We start from the raw sequence: 18,777 nt of genomic DNA, 5'->3' as shown, positions 1-18,777 counted from the left end.
AGCCAAAAACGCTGGGCTGATTGACTCTGTAATCCAAAAACATTGATTGGGCTGTTTTGGGAAAACGCTAGGGAAGCTGGTGAATTCCTGGCGATGGCAACAATTTGCTAACGCTAGGGTGCTGAAGGTCGATGGTGATGTCCTGCTATGGAAGGAAACGCCAAGGCTGGGGTGTACATGCAAAAACGCTAGAGATTGGTGAAGATGCAAAAACGCTAGATGGCTGAGGGGGTACTGCTGAGAAGTTGCCTGTAGAGCGGGAAGCTCCTACTGCCTCTTCTGCCAGAAAGTGCTAACTTGGGTTTGCTTATATATTAACTTAGCAAAATTGCCCTACCTACTTTTGTTGGAAAGTCACTTAAAAATAATAAGTGAAAATAACCAATAAATAGGAAAATAGGCTAAATGCATTGGAAAATTCCCCTAATTGATGCTAATGGATTCTGATGGGAATTCCGATGATCATGTTCTGTGCAATCGGAGGATATGCATCTATGCTAAGTGACTGGGCATGCACGATCTACGAATAGACTCACAAAAGTGCCAGATCACTGCAAATCTAAACTGACTTGACTGACAGGAACCCTGCTATGGTGTAGCTTGTCCACGGACACATAGGGTTGGGATGTGTCACATGACAACTGCCTTCAGAGTAGAATTCCGACCCAAATAGTCAGAATAGTCTGCTGCATGACTCTTCTTCCTAGAGCTGTTCGTAATCTTCATTTCTTTATTGAACTGTTTCTCAACAGCAGTGTCAAATTCATCTTGCAGGTACAGTTTCGTCTTGTTTGCACTTGACTTTGCTTTCTATATCATGGCCAACTTGAGAGGTGAGTGAATGGCAGCATGCCATCGCGAATGAATCTCATCAAGTGGGTGAGAAACTTTGCATCATGTGGATCCTTTGAGTACTTGAGCATCTGGTTAGTGCAAGTGTCAACCTAATGGTGATGTTGAAACTCCATCCTATTGAGGTCAGTTAGCCGAACAGGACCATACTCTGCTCTCGATTCCTCAAAAAGAGGCGGCTCCTACTAGACCCTTCGTTGGTCTCTTCACTCATGTGAGTAGGTGGAACAGTTCTCTCCACTACCAAAATCCATGTGTGTTGCAGAAAAGGGATCGGATCCTTCCTAGAAGAAGAAACGTCTGAGCTCTCATACTACTGTAATAGACTTGGACATTCCCAAAAAAAAATCAATTGCAACACACGTGACAAAATTGCAAACAACTGAATAACTTAGATAAAGAGAGAGAGAGAGAGAGAGAGAGAGAGAGAGAGAGAGGGTCCACACATCACGCAGAGTTCCAAGCCCCAAAGATTGGCACCCCTTTTAAAATTTCTTTATTATTACTTTGCAAGAGTACAATGTCCGACTTCCGAGGGTCCTCTCTCTCGCAATGCTCCCAAGCCAATCTACCGAGAAGTGAGGCCCCGACACACTTAGAAAGGCTCTTGGCCTATCCTAAAAGCAAGTAGGTGAAAAGCAACATTTCTAAAAGTAAATGGACCAAAAGCTGGCACCCTGACACACTTATAAAGGCCCTTGGCCTATCCTAAAAGCAAGTACGTGAAAAGCAACAATTCTTAAAGCAACTAGACCAAAAATTGGTGCCCCAAGAGCTGTAGCACAATTCATAGAAATTCGTACAGCTGCCATGTCAGTAATCAACGCAGATCGCAGAAATCCATACATCGCTGCCACATCATCAGCCCTTACGCAATTTATGGGCCCTGCTTAAGGGTTTTGGGCTAGGCCACGTTCTAATAAGTTGGTAGGGTTAGGTTTTTAAAACCTAATCCTCTCTAAGCCACTCGACCAGAATCTGCAAGTTGGTAAAAACTTCTTCTGCTTCTTCCATCAGGTTTTAGGCCCCTCGATTTGGTTCTGTCAGTTAGGCCATGCCACATCATCAATTTGTGACACTAAGGGGTGCTGAAATCTGCAACGGCTGAAATGCTCCAAAAACACTAAGGTTAAAATCTACAAACGCTAGCTGATCTGCTCCTGTGGTGTAGATCTGCAAGCGCTATGGATGTAGATGCAAAAACGCTGATAGACCTGCAAACACTGATGCAAAAATGCTTGGTGTGCTTGAAGATCCAGAAAAGCTGGAGGGTGCTCGACAGTACTGTGGCACTATGTGCCATGGGGAGCTGGTACTGCGTTCTGATGCTGAATGGTTGCCCCAAGGGTCTCTTATTTAGGGCAGAAAGCCTGGGTCAAGCAGTCACAATGACAAAAGGCAGCCCATGACCTCATGAATTAATGCTATAAGTCAATTGTTGATAAGTTAAAAAACCTTATTAATAAGAGGTGCTTCCTATGCAGGCACTACCTAGGCTTGATATCAATGCTTTTGTATGCCACGGTAGCAAACACTGACTATGCTCATGTGCAATTAGAGGGTATGCAGCTAATCTAAAGTGTCTGGACATGCACGTCCTGCGTACAGGCTCACAAGGTGCCAAACACTTCCTAGGCTGTCTTAAACAGGACCGTCGGGGCATTTTTTCCCTCACTAGGAGGTTTTTTCCCCCATGCATTGTATATACGCCCATCACTCTAGGGCTATCTTATCTTTCCATTGCACACCAAGTAATACTACTCTCTATTGTGTGCCTTGAGCTTCCTTTGTCTTCTTCAAGCTGTGTGCGTTTTCCTACAACCCTATTTCCAAAAATTGGTATCAGACCAGGTTGTGTCCTCCTGGGCTTAGTCGTCAGCATTGCCAACACACCCTGCTCACTTTCTCCGATTCCAGTGAGCTTTGGTGAGCGTCAGTAGGTCGCCAAATACTTTGGGGGACTCGTAGAGCTCTGTCTGTTAAAAATTACCATTCGGGCTCATTTCAACCTCCGTTTCCACTACAAGCAGCATTGCGTAGGCAAAATCGTCCTTTTGTGCACAATTTCTGCAAGTGCCATTTTCTACATAACGGGTCCCTTACAGTCTCCTTTGGGTTGTGCTATATAGCACGCGTTAGTCCCGCTTTGTTTCTCCTCTTTGCGGGCAGTTTTCACATCAGGTGCAGACATTCGCCATGACTAACAACAACACTGATGTGTTCAAGATGTTTGCTGTTGAGGATAGATTGGATGGGGACAATTACCCAATGTGGGCTTACATGATGCAACATGCTCTTGTGTCAAAGGGCGTTTGTAATCTTGTGCAGGGCATTGATGTACGTCCTAGTTCTGTGGATACAGGCGATGTTGAGGATGTTGAAGGTTTTGGTGGCAGAATTGTTGCTGCTAGAGTTGTTTTGCCTACGGCTAAGCAGGCTCATTGGGATGTAAGAGATGTGCAAGCTCATGCATTGATTGCATTATCTGTGAAGCGCACTATTACTCCTCAATTAAATCTGCAAAACAGGCTTGGGATATTCTGGCTAGTCTTTATGCAAGTCGCAATGAGGCTAAAATTGTATTGCTGCGTAAAGAGCTGGAGTCGAAGATTATGCATGAGGAAGATGAAATGGACACTTTCCTTGTTGGTATCAAGGATATCAATGAGCAACTTATTTTTGCAAGCGAAGTCATTTCTGACAGTTCCCTTGTGCAGACTGTTCTTGATGGCTTTTCCAAATTCTTACCAGACTTTTGCTAGTACTTGGAGACTTATGACCAAGGAAATCCTGAAGTTGTCAAGTTTGATGCATTATGCACATTGTTGTTGCAAGAGTCACTTTCAAGACTGAACAGGGCTAAACAACATGCTGTTGAACAGGCCTTTATTGCTGCTCAAAGAAAAAGCGATAACAACAATGTAGCCACTTCTCATGGTTCTTTTGCGAGTGGAAAGACACATGTTCCTAATGCTTCTGCTGGCAGTGAAATTCTGAAAAAGAAGATGCGTTGCCATTATTATAAAGCTAATGATCACTTGATCAAGCAGTGTCCGAAATTGAAGGCAAAAGAGGCTAAGAAGAAAGAGGTTGGTTCCACTACAAGTGCAGCTATTGTAGAGTCTTCTGTAAAAGGAGATTATGATGCTAATGTAGATGCAGAATGAGCTTTTAGTGCAAAGTGCTCTTATGATCCTTCTCTCCATGATGCATGTATGTCAGTCGCTATAGATGTTCATGTGTGGTACTTTGATAGTGGTGCTACAAAGCACATTACCTCTTATCGTGACTTGTTTACCTCTCTCAAGGATGTCTCTCACAGGAATACAGTACCAACAATGCCTCTTATCCGATCAAGGGAGTTGGAAAGATTGTGTTGGCTTCTAAATACGGTCGCGTGCTCGCTACTGCTAACACCCCACCCACCCACCCCCCCCTGCGCCTGTGCCATCACTGCCCCCCCCCCCCTCGCTACCCTCGTGCTGCCCCCCCCCCCCTCTACTGCGCGCTGCACTACCGGCCCGCTGCCCTCGTGTGCCGCCACCCCCCCAGCCCACTGCCCTCTCGCGCCGCCACCCCTCTCGCCCGCTGCCTCTTGAGCTGCCGCCCCCCTGCCTGCCTTCCCCGCTTCCCCCCCCCCCCCCCCGCCTTCCTCTTTCTCGAAGTTTCCCTGCAATTGGCTCTAGCAGCATTGTTCTTGGACAGTACTCGGCGCGCTCGGTTGCTGAGTTTTTTCTCCGTCCGCTTCTTCACCACAGCAGTAGACACAAATGGAGGCTCCAGCTCCGCCACAGAGGGACTCGTCCGAAGCCCCCTGGCCCGACCCCGCTGAGCCCACCATTCGACTTGCTCTTTCACCAAAAGAGCAAGCGAGCCCAGCCGCAGAGGTAGAGCGCTTGCAGGCGACTTCTGTCATCTGCAAGATTCTCGACACCCGACCTAGCAGAGGAGAGCTACGTGACCTTCTCCAGGCCCACCTTCTCGCAGAGGTGGGCAAGATCTTGGACGTACAGATACTCGGACGAGGTTACTATCAGATTGAGTTTGAGACCTCCGAGATGGCGTCCAAGGTCATCGCCATCAGTCCATTGACCATCCGAGCAACACGAGCCCACTTTCGACAGCGGAGACATGGTTTCGACCCTACTTCGGATGTTCTGGTAGAGAAGGCAGACAACCCCATCTCCGTCTGCTTTCGGGGTTTGCAGAGGGAGTACTTACCACTTTTGTCCAGGATAGGCTCAACCATTGGGACTGTCCTAGAGACACCTCGCACGGCAGCCTCAGTAGCTGCCAAGGCGGCTGGCATTCCCTCAGTTCGCGTTTTGGTTAGGGACACTTCTCATCGATCTTGACCCAGCAGCTCTTGAGACTGGACACTGGAGACTGTGGGCTTGGGAGTGTTGTCCATTGGCACGAGTACAATGGGATCCTGGTGAATGGCTCTGGAGGGACCCTTTCTCTTCTGCAGACCACCCAAGCTTCCCATTCTTTCAGTACACTGTTCGATTGGGACGTCATATACTAGCAACACAGAGAGAGGCCCGCCCCGCTGCAACACCTCATTGGCAGGAGGAGGGTCTCACAGCTGAGTTCTTGGCAGCCTTCTGGGAGAGGTTGTGGGACTCCAGACAACCGAGGCGAGTCACCTTGTTTCAGTGGCTGGTCGCACACAGAGCTACAACAATTGGGAGCTCGCTAGTGCATAGTGGTCTCTCGGCCGCATGTGCAGCTTGTGACCATCTTGTGGAGAGTCAACGTCACTGTCTTTGGGACTGTCCTTCGGCACAGCAGGTGTGGCTTCGAGTTCTTCAGTTGATGCCTGCTCTCTCCACGGCTCGACAGTACACTTGGGGAGTGGCTTGGTCCACCCTCACCGGCCCGGCACTTCAGTTTGAGCTCTCTTCCACCAACAGGATGATAGTGATGCAGAAGGGGCGACCTACACACCAGCCTGCCACAGAGCTTACTCCACAGGAGTGGTGCAGTGAGAGAGGGGAGTGTTGGGAGCTCATCAATGGCCTGGCACTCTGGTTCATCTGGCGGACCCGTTGCTCCTACATCTTTGAGGCTCGCCCTGTGCCACCAACAGAGACTGTTCGCGATTTTTGGCTAGAGCTGATCCACATTCTCAAGGATAGCTCGAGAGACTACAGGCCAGCTCCGACCGCATGCGGGAGCGCAGAGAGACTTTCCTTCGACTCTGGCGTCCTGGGCCTTTCTACACCATGGTCCAGGGTGTACTCCAATGGCACTACAGACCACCTGTGTGGCTTTTCCCTCCCCACATTTCTTGATTTAGCCCCATTGTACATATGTTGGTTTTTTCATTGGGAGAGTCTCCTCACCATGGTTGTTGTAGCCCTCTCTTGAAGAGGTGGTTGTAGCCCTATGGGCAATTTCAGTAACTAATATAAGGATCTTTTTCTCGGGGAAAAAAAAAAGATTGTGTTGACTGCTGCAAATGGCAGCTCTTTCACACTTGTCGGTGCACTTTATGTACCTGGGATCAAAAAGAACCTTTTTCTGTATCTACACTTGCTAGACTTGGTCTTGTTGTCAAATTTGTGGATGACAGATATACAATTCATGATCTCAGTTTTGGAGATGAAATTGTTGTATCTGGCATTTTATGCCATGGGTTGTATAAGCTCACTTTGTATCACAAGTGTGGGCAAAATTTTGCAAATGTAGTTGTAGATTCAAAGGCTGTTTCACATCCATAACTTTGGCATGCACGTTTTGGGCATCTGAATTCTGTCAGTTTGTAAACACCTGCAAAGCATGTTTGTGAAGGCTGTATTTTGGGTAAGATGCAGCGTTCGAAGTTTCCAAAGGATAGTTCAATTAGGGTTACATACAGGTTGCAGCTTGTGTATAGTGATGTTTGTGAGCCCATGCAAACTCCGTCCTTGGGCAATTACCTTTACTTCGTGACTTTCATTGATAATTACTCCAGGCATGCATGGGTATATCCGCTTAAAGCTAAGTCCGAAGTGTTTTATGTGCTTCAAGCAATTTCTGACTATGGCTCAAAATGTCTCTATATGTACTATGGGCACCCTCAGGTCCGATCGAGGGGGGGAGTATATGTCTCATGAATTTAATACATTTATGGCTAGTCGTGGGATAAAACCCCAATGTACAATGTTGTATACAGTGTACACCTCAGAAAAATGATAGTGCTGAGAGGAAAAATAGGTCGCTTACGGAGATGGCACGATGTATAGTCAAGAGTCAAGCTTTGTCACATTCGTTTTGGCTTGAGGCCATCATGTGTGCTACTTATGTACTTAACAGGTGTCCTACGAAAGCTTTGCAATCTATGACTAATTATGAAGCATGGCATGATCGAAAGCCGTCTATTGATCACATGCGCGTTTTTGATTGTTCGGCTTATGCTTTGGTGCCACAAACGCATTGCAGAAAATTGGATGATAAGGCTGTCAAATGCATTTTTGTTGGTTATAGTACCGAAAGCAAAGGTTATAGGTTGTACCATCCACAAACAAAGCGTATCTTGGTTTCACGAGATCTTGTGTTTGTGGAAGATTTTGTTAGCCCTTGCTGTCATGTACTAGAGAGAGTAATGTAAGCTCATAGAACATTTATGACAGTTTGTTGCCTCTTTTCAGTGGTGAAAATAAATGTAAATTCGAATGAGTCAAATGTACAATCTATGGGGGTTTTTGAAATGTTACAGATCAACCTAGGCCCTATTACTGATGCAGATGTACATGATGTACTTGATGTGAAAAGGGCTGAGAATGAGCAAGCTACAGGTATGCCAAAATGGCTGGTGTATACTTTGTGTGACAGTATATTGGATGCACCTTTGTCTAGTCGTACTCATTCGCGTTCTCGCCATGCATCTTATGCGTCACATTGTTATGCCTTGGTTGTTTCTAGCTTATGTGATGTTGAGGAACCTCTGTCTTTTGATGAAGCACAGAATTCAGAAAATTGAATGGCTGAATATGATGCACTTATAGAAAATGACACATGGACTTTATGTGATTTGCCTCCTGGCAAAAAGGCCAATGGTACGAGGTGGATTTACAAGTTGAAACATAAGCCGGATGGTGAGATTGATCGCTATAAGGCTCGACTTGTTGCAAAGGGTTATGCACAGCAAAAAGGCATAGATTATGAAGAGACTTTTGCTCCCACTTGTCGTATGACTATTGTGCGTTTTCTATGTGCATTGGCAGCTCATTTTGGATGGGATGTACATTAATCAAATATTGTTACTCCGTTTTTGAATGATGACATATTTGAGGAAGTTTATGTAAAGAAGCCTCGCGGTTTTGTCATTAACGGACAGGAAGATAAAGTGTGCAAATGTAAGAAAGCTTTGTATGGGTTGAAGCAATCTCCTCATGCTTGGTATGAGAAAGTTGACATTGATTTGGTTAAATGAGTCTTTCGTAACAGTCCAACAAAAAGCACTTTGTATGTATGTATGTAAAACGTGAGGGCAACGTTGTTATATATGTGGGATCACTGGTCCGAATGAGGCACATATTGCTGAATTTAAGGCTGATTTGAATGCTACATTCAAGATGAAAGATTTGGGACTGTTGCATCATTACTTGGGCATACAGTTTAAGCAGTATGATGGTGGTATTGCCTTGTGTCACACAAGTTACATAGAGACATTGCTATGTAAGTTTGGACTTGAGGATTGCAAACCTATTGCCACTTTCACGGAAACCGGTTTGAAATTGAGTCTTCATGATGCTAGTGATCCTGCTGATGTCACTCTTTACCAAATTGTTGTTGGATGCCTTATTTATGTATGCAACACAAGGCCAGATATTCAGTTTGCAATCTCACACGTCAATTATGCATAGCCCAGGGTCTAAGCATAGGCAGGCTGTTAAGCGGATCTTTCGCTACTTGAGTGGCACTTTATATCTTGGATTGTTTTATCCCAAGGGGGGATCATTGCCTCTAGATTTACATGCTTTTTCGGACTCAGATTAGGCTGGTTGTATTGACACATGAGTGTCCACAAGTGGTTTCTGTTTCATGCTCGGCAGTTCATGCATATCATGGTTGAGCAAGAAGCAACCTACTGTAGCCACTTCCAGTTGTGAGGATGTGCACAAGGCAGTCTTCATAGCTATGGTTGAGTGTGTGTGGCTCAAACACCTTATGACTGATTTGGGTGTTGGACAGGACACTGCCAACATCATCTACACTGACAGTCTAAGTGCATTGACAATTGCGAGGAACACAGTTTTTCATGCTCGCACAAAGCACATTGAGGTGCATTACCACTATCTCAGGGAGACTCTCAGCAAGAGAGATCAGCTTGGGTTATGTGCCAACACAGGACAACCTCACAGATCTTTTCGCAAAGGCATTGTCTCGTAACAAGTTCGAAGCTTTCCGCAAAGCTTTGGGCTTAGTCCCCTTTGTGGACTGATCATGTCCTCAAGGCATGGCACTTCGCTATACTTTACGTGCCAGCTCTTGTTCACCGCATCACTCCCAGGGGGGATTTGTAACTTGTTACCTTATACATGTGGTAGTGGTGTGTGAACACACTTAGGACCGCCGAGGCATTTTGCCCCTCACTAGGAGTTTTTTTCCCCGTGCATTGTATACACGTCCATCACCTTAGGGATCAAGCGCTCCAAGGGATGATCTCAAGTACCCGGGGCCTGATTTCTCGACAACAACTTGGATGCTGGAAAGAGACAGATGCGAGTTGATCAATAGCTTGGATCTTTAGTTTGTACGGCGGGCCCCTTGCTACAAAGTTTTTGAGGGTAGACCGAAGCCTCCAACGGTGACACTGTGTGCCTTCTAGTAGGAGCTTGTACAAACAATGATAGGCTACTGTAGCTCTGACAAGGCAAAGATAAAGCACCAAGCCTTCATACAATTATGGCCACAAGGGCCTTCCTTTACAGTGGGCCAAGGTATCCAGTGGCATTATTGGCCACCTATGTGGCTCTTTCCCCACCCATTTTGTGATTTAGACAATGTATATTTATTTTCAACGTGGGAGAGTCTTCCTTTCACTCTTGTACACAATACCCTCTTGCCAAGGGAAAAAAGCCAATTGGGCAGTTTCAAAATGCTAACATATATTATAAGGATCTTTTTCAACAAAAAAATTGGGGGGCCCATTTTTTAATCTTCTTTACCAAAAGAGATTGCCTGGTTTGTACAATGGGCCCATTGCTACAAAGTTTTTGAGGGAAAACCAGAGTCTCCAACGGTGACAGTGCGTGCCTTCCAAAAAGATGATAAAAACAATGATAGGATATAGGGTAGCTCTGCCAAGCATTCATACAGCTATGGCGACCAAGGCCTTTCTTTACAGTGGGCCAAGGTATCCGGTGGCATTATTGGCCACCTGTGTGGCTCTTTCCCCCACCCATTTTCCAGTTTAGCCATTTGTATATTTATTTTCAACATGGGAGAGTCTCCCTTTCACTCTTTGTACACCATACCCTCTTGCTAGTGAAAAAAAAGCCAATTGGGCAGTTTCAAAATACTAATATAAAGATCTTTTTTCAACAAAAAAATTTGGAGGCCCCATTTTTCACTTCGTCACCAAAAGGGGTTGCCCTACTCAAGTCAGTTAAGTTTGTCCCTTATATTGTAACACTTATGAGTTATTGAGTTGGTATGTGGAGTTATTGTTCTAGCTTTTTCCACCCTCTCTCTCCCCTTTGTGTTTGCTGCCAAATCTATGTGCTTCATCTCCTTTAAGGGAGAAATCATTATTTTAACGTCCTACATATGTTTGCTTTTGACCTAAGGTGCCTTTACTATCGACACCTCGTAGGATCAAACCTAGCGGCTCATTCAAGTTTGATGTTGCTATATTCTTGGCTGCTGACCTAAGGCTGCCACTATTGGGCTCGTGCCTACCCCAAAAGGAGTGTGATCTATCAGAAGGAAGCTCTCCAAAAAAGCAATTACCAAGAGCTAAAATGCAGATCTTATGCCGCCAAAAACACAAATCGACCTAGTGCTTTGGGCACGCAAATGGGTAACAACCACGAGAGAGAGAGAGAGAGAGAGAGAGAGAGAGAGAGAGAGAGAGAGAGAGAAGACTATTGGATTCGTGCCTACTCTAAAAGGTGTGTGTTCGTCACGTGCGCACTTCACTTGCGCTACATGGACAAGCTTCTGTTACAATCTAGCCTCAGTCTTAGCTTAGGACCTAGCCTGGCACCCTTGTGAGCCTCTAGCAAGACGTGCATGCCCAAGCAGGTCATAGTTGCATACCCTCTCTTGCACAGTACAACATTTCAGCACATAGGCATTTACCGCGTGTGAACCACCTCTTGTCAAGCAATTAATTAATAAGTGACTATTCAACTTCCAAATCGGGGGGTTCAGCCAGAGGCCTGCTCGACCCAACTTTTTGCACTTTATGCATGCCTTAGGGCGCCAGTAGAGAGCAGAGGAGTAGAAGTAAGCGCCTCTCAAGAAGCACCAGCAGGCCAGTGTTTTTGCACCAGCAAAATCCAGCGTTTCTCCCATCAATCGCCAGCGTTTTCAGCCACCAAAACGCCAGCAGCCCATCAGCGGTTTTGGTCAGTTTTCAGCCCTTTCGGTCAACACCAATAATTCCCCCATCGCAGCAGATGTCAACCTTCAACCATTAGCATCACCAACTTTTCCAGTTTTCAGCCCATCACCGTCCCGGGCGACGGGAGAACAGCCCACAACCTCGTCGTCGTCATCGTCGTCACAGTACCAAGTACATCCAGCAGTACCCATTAGCACCGCAGCACAAGTACCTCTCATCGTCGTCGTCGTCGTCTTCGTCATCGACGCAATACCCCAGCATCTAGCACCCCTTGCGTGTTGGTGTCACAAGCTTGAGCAAAGTACAACTCCCGAGGGTTCCTCTGCTCTCAGACTCTGCGTCCAGATGCTCTGAAGAGTGAGGCCCCTAAGGGTCCTTTTATTCTTAGAAGGGATGCCAAAAGCAGAGCCCCAGAAGCTTAAACTCAAAAACAAACTGTCCCAAAAGCATCTGGTCCAAAAAGCTGCCCCCAAAAAGCAATTTGCGGAGTTCAGTACAATCTGCCACGTTAGCACAAAGGTTCGTACTGCCACGTCAGCAACTTGTCAGCGCGATATGCGGGTTGTCCGTATTGTCAGTGTCCATATTGTCCTACCATGTCAACAACTCTGCCCGTACTTTTTGCCACGTCATCTTTTGTATTGCCACGTCATTGTTTTGTGACACACACCCCTCTTGAAAGAATTGTAATCGCCCTCAATTACGCCTGCAAAATCAAACAGCCATAAACCAATTCAGTAGACACTGACTCTTAAGTACCAACGAACTAGACAACACAAATCCAACACTTGTACAAAGACACCAGTCACATCACATCACATCACATTCAGATCACATCACATAGAATCTAGCACCGTGATTCCTGGCGACGCATTTAGCAATCACATCTAGATCCGCAGCGAACCTCACTAATGTCGATTCAACTAATCCCATATTGCGATCACGTCCATGGATTCGGTTATGATCTAGGACCATGATTCCTAGCAACTATTTAGCAATCACATCTAGATCTATCCCAGATCTCTTGCTGTCGGATTGACTAATCCCATATTGCGATCATGTCCATAGATTTTTGCACTCAAGCACTGTTGTGTGTGAGTGATCATTCCATTTGCACTCAAGCACTATCGTGTGTGAGTAATCATTTCCGAGGATCCCAATCCATCACTAAGTTCATACTGAATAGAGTGGTTCCAATCATTCAGTTCTAGTTGTGTGGCCATCTCATCTTGCAAGAACTCTTGATGCGCTCACGACAGTTCCATCGAATCATTCGTGATTCATGATTCGTTATCAGGTTCATTTGGGAGCTGTCACTGCTCCAAAATCATCATCATCTCATTCTTGATCCTGTTATCTGTTCACAGATAGCAGGTTCTTCCATTAGTTCCATTAGTTTCTTCCATTAGTGCCTAACAAGTCCGGGGTTGGGGGACGAAGATTCTTCATCAAAATTGTGCCTGAGTACCCTATCTGCTTTTTGATAGGACCGGTATGCTTTGAGAAAAGCACACGCCTGATGCTCTGATACCACTGTCAGAGGCTTGAGCAAAGTACACGAGGGGTCCTCTGCTCTCAGACTCTGCGTCTAGATGCTCTGAAGAGTGAGGCGCCTAAGGGTCCTATTATTCTTACAAGGGACACCAAAAGAAGAGCCCCAAAAGCTTAAACTCAAAAACAAAATGTCCCAAAAGCATCTAGTCCAAAAAGCTGCCCCCAAAAAGCATCAACGCAATTTGTAAAATTCCGTACAATCTGCCACGTCAGCAACCTGTCAGTGCGTTATGCAAAGGTCCGTACTACCACGTCAGCAGCGTGTCAGCGCAATATGCAGACAGTCTGCACAGTCAACCGTCAGCGTCCGTATTGTCTTGCCACTTCAGCAGCTCTGCTCGTACTTTTTGCCACGTCATTTGTTGTACTGCCACGTCGTCATTTTGTGATAGTTGGCTTGGCTGCTGCCTAACTCAACGTAGGGATTGTAAGGACCTCCGTGTCCTTAGCACCCGAGTACCTTCAATACTCAAAGTACCCCGCAGTACCAACCACCAAAGTACCCACAGTATCTAGTTCTTAGCCTCGTAGTATCCAACACCTCCAACAAGTACCCATCAGCATCTCATCATCTAGGATCATTGTATCAATGTTTGTGCAAGAAATAAAGAAAGTACTTACTTTGGCAACAGAAGAACAAGGGGGCCCTTAAGGGTGGTTGGGACCCGACATGCGGTGTCTCTTCTCTCTCTCTCTCTCTCTCTCTCTCTCTCTCTCTCTCTCTCTCTCTCTCTCTCTCTCTCTCTCTCTCTCTCTCTCTTCTCAATTCACTTCTTTCAAGTAAAGTAACTTTGTGCTTGCGGAGTACTAGATCCGAGTTAAATCCTTAAACCCTTTTTGTTGCACCTGACATTGGTATCAAAGCTCTCTGCATGCTTCGGCTTCGCAAACTCAAGGGAAGAACCACCAAGAACCCAAGCAGAACCAAGAACCCAGAGAACCTCTCCCAGTTGTTTTTCCCTCAAAGAATCTCCGTGTCCCGATCCCGCACTTAATAGCTACTTCCACCCTTAGTCCATCGCGCATCCGGTGCGCTCCCGTCTTCATCGCTAGGTCTTTGAACGAAGATCGACATCGATTACACAAAAATCCAGATCTTGAATACCAAGATTTGCTTGCCCCTTATGCGGACATGGATGGAGTTGGGAAAAGGATCCCTAACCCTCTTCTGCATTTGCATTTGCATGTAGTGTGCTAACACTTCCGTCAACAAGCAACCCTTGGAAATACCTCCAACCACCCTTACCTTCCATCTTCATCCGCAATGTTTTCACGACAAAACTATTCGAGTGGTCAATCCTTGCTCGCAAGGCAGAGTTGGCACCAAGGCTGGTATTCTACAACAATAGTAAGGCTACCTAGTAACTCGTATGGCTGGTGGTTACATCACAGTAGAACCTACATCTGCAGTATCCACAAGTTTGGAGGAGTTTTGGTCTGCTTATGCGTCCACAAGCATCAGAAGTATAGATAGAAGTGTGGCAGTTGTGCCTCACCTTTAACATGGGGATGTCACGTGCGCACTTCACTTGCGCTACATGGACAAGCTTCTATTACAGTCTAGCGTCAATCTTAGCTTAGGATCTAGCTAGGCACCCTTGTGAGCCTCTAGCAGGACGTGCATGCCCACGTAGGTCATAATTGCATACCCTCTCTTGCACAGTACAACATTTCATACATAGGCATTTACCGCGTGTGAACCACCTCTTGTCAGGCATTTAATTAATAAGTGACTATTCAACTTCCAAATCATGGGGTTCAGCCAGAGGCCTGCTCGACCCAGCTTTTTGCACCTATTTATGCATGCCATAGGGCGCCAATAGAGAGCAGAGGAGCAGAAGTAAGTGCCTCTCAAGAAGCACCAGCAAGACCAGCATTTTTGCACCAGCAAAAGCAGCGTTTCTCCCATCAGTCACTAGCGTTTTCAGCCACCAAAACAGCAACAGCCCATCAGCGTTTTTGGTCAATTTCCAACCCCTTTCATCAACGCCAACAGTTCCTCCATCGCCAGTAGATTCCAGCCTTCAACCATTAGCATCACCAATGTTTCCAGTTTTCAACCCATCACCGTCCTCGGCGATAGCCCATAGCCTCGTCGTCGTCGTCGTCGCAGTACCAAGTATCTCCAGCAGTACCCATTAGCACCGCAGCACAAGTACCCCTCATCGACGTCGACGCAGTACCCCAGACGCAATATCCCAGCATCTAGCACCCCTTGCGTGTTGGCTTGGCTCCTGCCTGGCTCAGCATAGGGATCATCAGGACCTCCATGTCCTTAGCACCCGAGTACCCAAAGTACCCCGCAGTACCAAGCACCAGAGTACCCGCAGTACCCAAAGTACCCCGCAGTACCAAGCACCCAAGTACCCGCAATACCGAGTCCTTAGCCTCGGAATATCCAGCACCTCCAACAAGTACCCATCAGCACCTCAGCAGTACTTCAGCACTACTCAACATCAGTATCATCAAGTACCCATTAGCATCTCAACATCTCATCATCTAGGATCATTGTATCAGCATTTGTGCAAAAAAATAAAGAAAGTACTTGCTCTGGCAACAAAGCAAGGGAGCCCTTAAGGGTGGTTGGGACCCGACATCCCGTGTCGTCTCTCCTTTCTTTCTCTATGCGTCTCTCTCCTTCATTATCTTCGATTCAGTTTCTCTTTCAAGTGAAGTTAGGTAACCTTGTGTTTATGCGGAGTACTAGATCCGAGCTAAATCCTTAAACTCTTTCGCTACACCTCACAATGATCGATCACAAAGAAGCTCCCCTTAAAAAGGGGTAATTCATAGCTAAACTGCAGACCTTATGCCACAGATCGACCTAGTTCAAACCCCTTGGAAGCCTTCAGTCTTTCACAAGCCATTTTTCAAACATGTTCAATCTCTCACGATCTTTCATGTTACTTTGACATATCGAAGGAAAGTGCAACAAAAAAGGGAAAAGATTACAAGCCATTATGATCCACTAATACACATCAATCCTATGCCTAATGGTAAGTACCGTGTTGCCTTTATTAGAGCCCATCATAATCGATCTGCTGGAAACAAACCATAAAACCAGCCCTCCATGAGAAAGAAATAGAAGTTATCCTTCATAAAGTAGCAAAACGTTTATTGCCTTCACTTCACAGATGATAAACAAATGCCGATCACTAAGGACGCATAACTGTTTTTCGAACATGCTTATCGTTCTTTTTTTGGAATTAACATTTTGAACTGATATCATCTTTTTGCAACTACCCTCCGTGAACTTAGTGTGCCCCGATAAACAAGAGGAAACACAATCCTCGATTCCAAGCCTCGCCAAATTGGAATTATGCATTTGTAGCAAAGAGCTTTTAAAAAGTGAGCCAATCGGAAAAGCTAGTAGCCAAAAATTCCTTCAATATAATCAAGGAGCAGCATAGCACTACACCATTACCAAGCCACAACACAATTTTTTGATGGCCAAAACTGACACTCCTCCCACAAGCACCACCTCTAGATCTATGAGGTCTCTTGGGATTGTTCCTGCGACGTTAGAAACTTCTCTCTTCTCTCTCTTCTAGGAGGCATTGCAATATAATCACGGAGCAGCATAGCATTAAACCATTATCGAACCAGAAAACGGTTTTGATGGTTAACACTGACCCTTGTCTCACGGGTACCACCTCTAGGAGCCATCGCAACTAGGTCACCACAGGTTTCAGTAGTTTTGAGCTGAAGGACACCCAGAAAATATCCACAAATGATGTCACACCTCTAGTACTCTAGTCACATAATATCTTTGAAGACTTCGACTCCCCACTGCCTTAGCATGACAATCTCCCTTATCAGGAGTATGACTGAAACTACAAGTGCCAGTACAGCTTCCAAAAATGCTTTCAGACCTTGAAAGACTCTGTTATTGGAGACCAAAGAGATGTTCACTCGTAAAACCAAAGTAATGACATGCTGCAAATAACAAGAAATACATGCACCGCTTAACATGCTGTCTTACTACACATTGAATTTGATCTTCTAACATCGCTCGCGCCTGTACCTAAAACTCCAGGGAATAATCCCAAGAGAGCTTGAAGATCTATTTAATAGGGTTTGAACTCAAGACCTACTACTCACAAACAAAATGAATGCCTCTTCTTCCATGCAGCTGGAGTGATTCTAATTTCAAAAAGGTACCTCTGGAAATGCTTACTTGTAGGCTTGGTAATCTGTGAAGCTCATTTTAAAGGTGCTACCAGCACCTTGCCTCAATTCACTGGTTGCACACATAACTGCAAATGTAATGAGTGCCAAGATCGCTCCACCAATACGCAAGGCAACCTCAACAATCTTCATTTGGTGAGGACTGCCTTTCCACCACGGTCTCGAGCCGTATATTGCCGAAGAAGACCGTGATGAGAGAGAAGCAGACTTAAAAGATACGTGTTTGGCAGCAGAAGCTACTGAATGCGCGAGGGATGGAATGCTTGTTCGCAAGGATGGCTTAACATCAGCTTTCTCACTGGTGGCTGTGCTTGCATTAGAACCAATACCTGTCTTTGTGTGTGTACGATCGATATTGTTCGTATCGGCATGCACAGGAGAAGGCTCATTGTGTACAGGAATAGCGTTGCTTTGCAGCTTTTCACCTTGCTGATCGTCTGTGTGTGATGCTGGGCTAAGAGCCTCCTCTACATACGATGATGGGCTATTAATTTCCTTTACAAATGACGACGGGTTTTGAGCTCTCTGTCTATACCCTGAGAATGACAATGGGCTGTTACCTTTTTTTGCGTAAGATGAGGATGATGGGCTGGAACCCTTCTCCAAATCTTCAGAAATAGGAGATGATAAAGGCGGTGTGCTTTCCTTAGAGTGAGGTTCACTCACTTCTTCTAAAGGGGGTGGCTCGCTGTCGTCTAAAGGAGGTATCTCTGATGGTGATCCTGTTGCTTCATGTTTAATCTCACCTTTTCCTCTCTTATCTGGAGCGGCCTTCTCATCAGGTGATCTGCCTTCCATGTCCTTTGAACTTTTATGCACACACCAAAAAGCAGGAAAGCAGAGAGCAAGGAATTGAGCTTACTTCAAGCAAAGAGATTCCGCCTGTGTGTGATTCGTTGCTTGGCTGAGCTTAAAGAGACAGTACATTCGAAGGGGGGCCTTCTCCTTTCCTTCCCATGCTTTACAAGTAAGAGTAAGGATGAAGAGTGGGTGTGAGCAGCAGAAGTTAATCAGAGAGATTCTGCTGGTGGGTTTCGTGTGTTGATTGGTGAGAAGTCTGACCAGATTCTCTCTCACTCTCTAATGGTGGGTTCCTAGCTGTGGTGCGCGTATGATGGTGAAGCCTGCTTTGATGAGCAGAAGCGGTTAGCATCTCTCTCTCTCTCTCTCTCTCTCTCTCTCTCTCTCTCTGTGTGCGCGCGAGAGGACAAGCTAGAGAGGCAGGCCTAAATTCAAAGGCGAGCCCTGGACACTTGGTATCGACTTTGGGAAAGCCATTTGGCTGCACGTTGACAGCGGAGGGAAAGGAGGAGGCAAGAGGGCCCCTTTGAAGTTGAGAAACGTTTAAAACATTTGAGTAAATTGCAAGCCACGCCCCTTTCACATAGTTTAGGACCTTGGTTTAGAGGCTGCAATTATGGTGGAATCTGTGCTCAAGGGGGGGTTTTGTGGAGGGCTCGGGAAACAGTTTTTGTGGGGCAGTCTTTGGAACCTTTTCACACGCTATGAGCAGGTTAACTCTAAATTTGAGAGGGACAATCACACTAGAAATTTCATATTATAACTAATAACTAAAAATTTCATATTATAACTAATAACTAAAAATTTCATAATTTGAACCGGCT

General features: G+C 45.8%; 1 protein-coding gene across 2 annotated transcripts in view; it reads right to left on the bottom strand.

Moving 5' to 3' along the window:
• LOC147434498 (uncharacterized) overlaps positions 1-18,421 on the bottom strand; it is a 37,580-nt gene extending 19,159 nt beyond the window's left edge. Inside the window, exons 1-2 of one of the 2 annotated variants that reach the window (XM_086490945.1) lie at positions 17,713-18,415; positions 17,142-17,619 (exon numbers count right to left, since the gene is read on the bottom strand). In XM_086490945.1, coding sequence (XP_086347071.1) covers positions 17,142-17,619; positions 17,713-17,950 — 716 coding nt within the window. In that variant the 5' untranslated portion in view covers positions 17,951-18,415. Of the gene's footprint in view, positions 1-17,141 lie in introns of both variants that reach the window. The other variant, XM_086490944.1, reaches the window with a different exon arrangement.
• Between the last annotated feature and the right edge of the window lie 356 nt (positions 18,422-18,777).

Source organism: Adiantum capillus-veneris, chromosome 19 (genome assembly GCF_014529385.1).
Source record: "Adiantum capillus-veneris isolate H3 chromosome 19, ASM1452938v2, whole genome shotgun sequence".
NCBI lineage: Eukaryota > Viridiplantae > Streptophyta > Polypodiopsida > Polypodiales > Pteridaceae > Adiantum > Adiantum capillus-veneris.
Note: the sequence above shows the minus strand (reverse complement) of the source record. Positions and strands in the feature narration are given on the sequence as shown.